The sequence below is a fragment of the Watersipora subatra genome, chromosome 4, assembly GCF_963576615.1.
Source record: "Watersipora subatra chromosome 4, tzWatSuba1.1, whole genome shotgun sequence".
NCBI classification, from domain to species: domain Eukaryota; kingdom Metazoa; phylum Bryozoa; class Gymnolaemata; order Cheilostomatida; family Watersiporidae; genus Watersipora; species Watersipora subatra.
In genome coordinates this window covers 2,765,986-2,769,872 of record NC_088711.1, presented here as the reverse complement: position 1 = coordinate 2,769,872, position 3,887 = coordinate 2,765,986, and the positions used below count along the sequence as shown (strand labels likewise).

The 3,887-nt window shown below is 41.4% G+C and overlaps 1 protein-coding gene across 1 annotated transcript; it reads right to left on the bottom strand.

Moving 5' to 3' along the window:
• Nucleotides 1-404: 404 nt before the first annotated feature.
• Nucleotides 405-2,588, bottom strand: LOC137393246 (fap1 adhesin-like). Its single transcript, XM_068079704.1, has one exon. The coding sequence runs from the start codon at nt 2,586-2,588 to the stop codon at nt 405-407; it is 2,184 nt and encodes a 727-aa protein (XP_067935805.1).
• Nucleotides 2,589-3,887: the final 1,299 nt, after the last annotated feature.

The following is a 3,887-nucleotide window of genomic DNA, read 5'->3' as shown; positions in this document are numbered from 1 at the left end:
TACTAAGGGAAAATCTGATAACCAATCAGCACTCGTACAACCATTAGCTCCAATTACAACCTTCCTTCCACAGTGACTGAAAGCAACTAGTGGGCCATTTGATCATGATTTTTTTTAAATGAGTAAGAAGATCAGCGACCATCCTCTATTAGTATGGATCATTAAATTCTTACTACCATCATCTTACACACATCACTAGCATGAGATACCTCATTACATTATTATTATTGTCTTGCTACTTTGACACAGCTACTTTAATATGTCTCTTGTACTCAATTTATGACCCTTACTGATGTGTTTGGCGCACAGGCTAATTGAGGTAAAATTTCTATACTGAACAGCCTTTAAGCTCTGTATGACTGAGGTGCTGTATGACTGAGGTACTGTATTACTGAGGTACTGTATTACTGAAGTACTGTATGACTGAGGTGCTGTATGACTGAGGTACTGTATGACGGAAATGCTGTATGACTGAGGTGCTGTACGACTGCGACGCTGTTTGACTGAGGTACTGTACAACTGAGGTGCTGTATGACTGAGGTGCTGTATGACTGAAGTGTTGTATGACTGAAGTACTGTATGACTGACGTACTGTATGATTGAAGTGCTGTATGACTGAGGTACTGTATGACGGAAATGCTGTATGACTGAGGTGCTGTACGACTGCGACACTGTATGACTGAGGTACTGTACAACTGAGGTGCTGTATGACTGAGGTGCTGTATGACTGAAGTGTTGTATGACTGAGGTACTGTATGACTGACGTACTGTATGATTGAAGTACTGTATGACTGAGGTGCTGTATGACTGAGGTACTGTATGACGGAAATGCTGTATGACTGAGGTGCTGTACGACTGCGACGCTGTATGACTGAGGTACTGTACAACTGAGGTGCTGTATGACTGAGGTGCTGTATGACTGAAGTGTTGTATGACTGAGGTACTGTATGACTGACGTACTGTATGATTGAAGTGCTGTATGACTGAGGTGCTGTATGACTGAGGTGCTGTATGACTGAGGTGCTGTACGACTGAGGTGCTGTACGACTGAGGTACTGTACAATAGAGGTGCTGTATGACTGAGGTGCTGTACGATTGAGGTGGTGTATGACTGAAGTGCTGTATGACTGAAGTGCTGTATGACTGAAGTGCTGTATGACTGAGGTCCTGTATGACTGAGGTGCTGTATGACTGAGGTGCTGTATGACTGAGGTGCTGTACGACTGAGGTGCTGTATGACTGAGGTGCTGTATGACTGAAGTGTTGTATGACTGAGGTACTGTATGACTGACGTACTGTATGATTGAAGTGCTGTATGACTGAGGTGCTGTATGACTGAGGTGCTGTATGACTGAGGTGCTGTACGACTGAGGTGCTGTACGACTGAGGTACTGTACAATAGAGGTGCTGTATGACTGAGGTGCTGTACGATTGAGGTGGTGTATGACTGAAGTGCTGTATGACTGAAGTGCTGTATGACTGAAGTGCTGTATGACTGAGGTCCTGTATGACTGAGGTGCTGTATGACTGAGGTGCTGTATGACTGAGGTGCTGTACGACTGCGACGCTGTATGACTGAGGTGCTGTATAAAAGAGGTGCTGTATGACTGAGGGGCTGTATGACTGAGGTGCTGTATGACTGAGGTATTGTATGACTGAGGTGCTGTACGACTGCGACGCTGTATGACTGAGGTGCTGTATAAAAGAGGTGCTGTATGACTGAGGGGCTGTATGACTGAGGTGCTGTATGACTGAGGGGCTGTATGACTGAGGTGCTGTATGACTGAGGTACTGTATGACTGAGGTATTGTATGACTGAAGTGCTGTATGACTGAGGTGCTGTACGACTGAGGTGCTATATGACTGAAGAACTGTATGACTGAGGTGCTGTATGACTGAGGTGCTGCATGATTGAGGTACTGTATGACAGAAGTGCTGTATGACTGAGGTGCAGTACGACTGCGACGCTGTTTGACTGAGGTACTGTATGACTGAGGTACTGTACAATGGAGGTGCTGTACGACTGAGGTGCTGTACGACTGAGATGCTGTATGACTGAGGTGCTGTATGACTGAGGTACTGTATGACGAAAGTGCTGAATGACTGAGGTGCTGTACGACTGCGACGCTGTATGACTGAGGTACTGTACGACTGAGGTACTGTACAATGGAGGTGCTGTACGACTGAGGTGCTGTATGACAAAGGTACTGTATGACTGAGGTGCTGCATGATTGAGGTACTGTATGACGAAAGTGCTGAATGACTGAGGTGCAGTACGACTGCGACGCTGTTTGACTGAGGTACTGTATGACTGAGGTACTGTACAATGGAGGTGCTGTACGACTGAGGTGCTGTACGACTGAGATGCTGTATGACTGAGGTACTGTATGATGAAAGTGCTGTATGACTGAGGTACTGTACGACTGAGGTACTGTACAATGGAGGTGCTGTACGACTGAGGTGCTGTATGACAAAGGTACTGTATGACTGAGGTGCTGTACGATAGAAGTGCTGTATACATAAGTGTTGTATTGCTGAGCTACTGCAGTACTCAAGTGATGCAGATTGGAGTAATACTTTTCTACCATCCAAGTTTACTCTAATTATAGTTGTATGTAATTGTCACCTTTGTAGGGTATTTGTATGACGAGACAAAAAGCTATGACCCCGGGTTTTAAATTACAGGAGCACTACTCATCCTCAGCTGTTTGCCTTTTCTCTTTTGGAAATCCTGTTCATCAAAAAGAAAGATTTGCAGATGCTATCAGAAAAATAAGTTGTGAATAAGAAAGAACGAGGGGAGATAATTTCACAAATACTGTAATTACTTTCCTTTATTCTTACCACCGATTCATTTGCTATGTAGGGGATAATAACCTGTGTAAGTGCATGTTTTACATAGATGTAGATGTAAACATACAGACTAGCTATAGTAAGGAGCCAATTTTCATAGAACTCATAATAATAGCTCTATTATAACTTTTAAACTCTGTTTTCTTATTTGCTTTGTTTCGTACTTCACCTACTTTTGTTATACTATATACATAGATATCAAAGTTTGTCTGTCTGTATGTCTGTGCGTTATTTGATTTGTCCAGCTATAGCTGTTAAAATTTAGTGAGGAAATATCCATTTCATGTCGGTTTTGAATTCACGAAGATTGTAACCACGTGTTTGTAAAACAATTCCTTAACCACAAGTCTACAAAAACTCTTACGAATCTATCGCACTTAATATATACGTACTCCCTATCTTCTCATCAATGCACACACAAAATTTTCACATTTGATTATTAATTAATACTATTTTTCGCATTTGTTATTTTTTGAAATTTTTCAAAAGTTAATTTTTTGCCTCCGTTTCCTATTTTTAAATTTGTATTTGTCGAATGAGCCTTTTCAATTTCAAGTGTGCCGTTACAAGCCTATTTTGCATTTTCCTAACGTTTGGTTGCTAGATCTGTAAAGGCAAAATTCTTTTCACGTGGACAATTGTATATTATCTCGAGTAGGTTCTCCTTTCTGTCTCCACTCTGTCAGACAAAGTACTAGGCAAAGACAGTCCGATATCTCAATTTTACGTTTGTACTGTTTGTATTGCATCCAAAGTTTTGATGAATAGTTTCTGCTGCAACAGTAACCATTTTCAGACACACACTTTTATGCACTAATTATTGTTATTATTAATTCAACATATTAAATACTTTTATTTTGTTTTCTCAATTCGTATTAATTGTATCATTGCCTAATCATTTTTCATTGTAATTGTAACAAAACAGACTTTATTTCGCCACCAGCTGTGTTACCCGGTGTTGCCCGGGTATTAAAATCATCTCTTAAACAGTAAGAGGTAATGATAGTTGCCTGCCACCTCTATTAGCCTGGCAC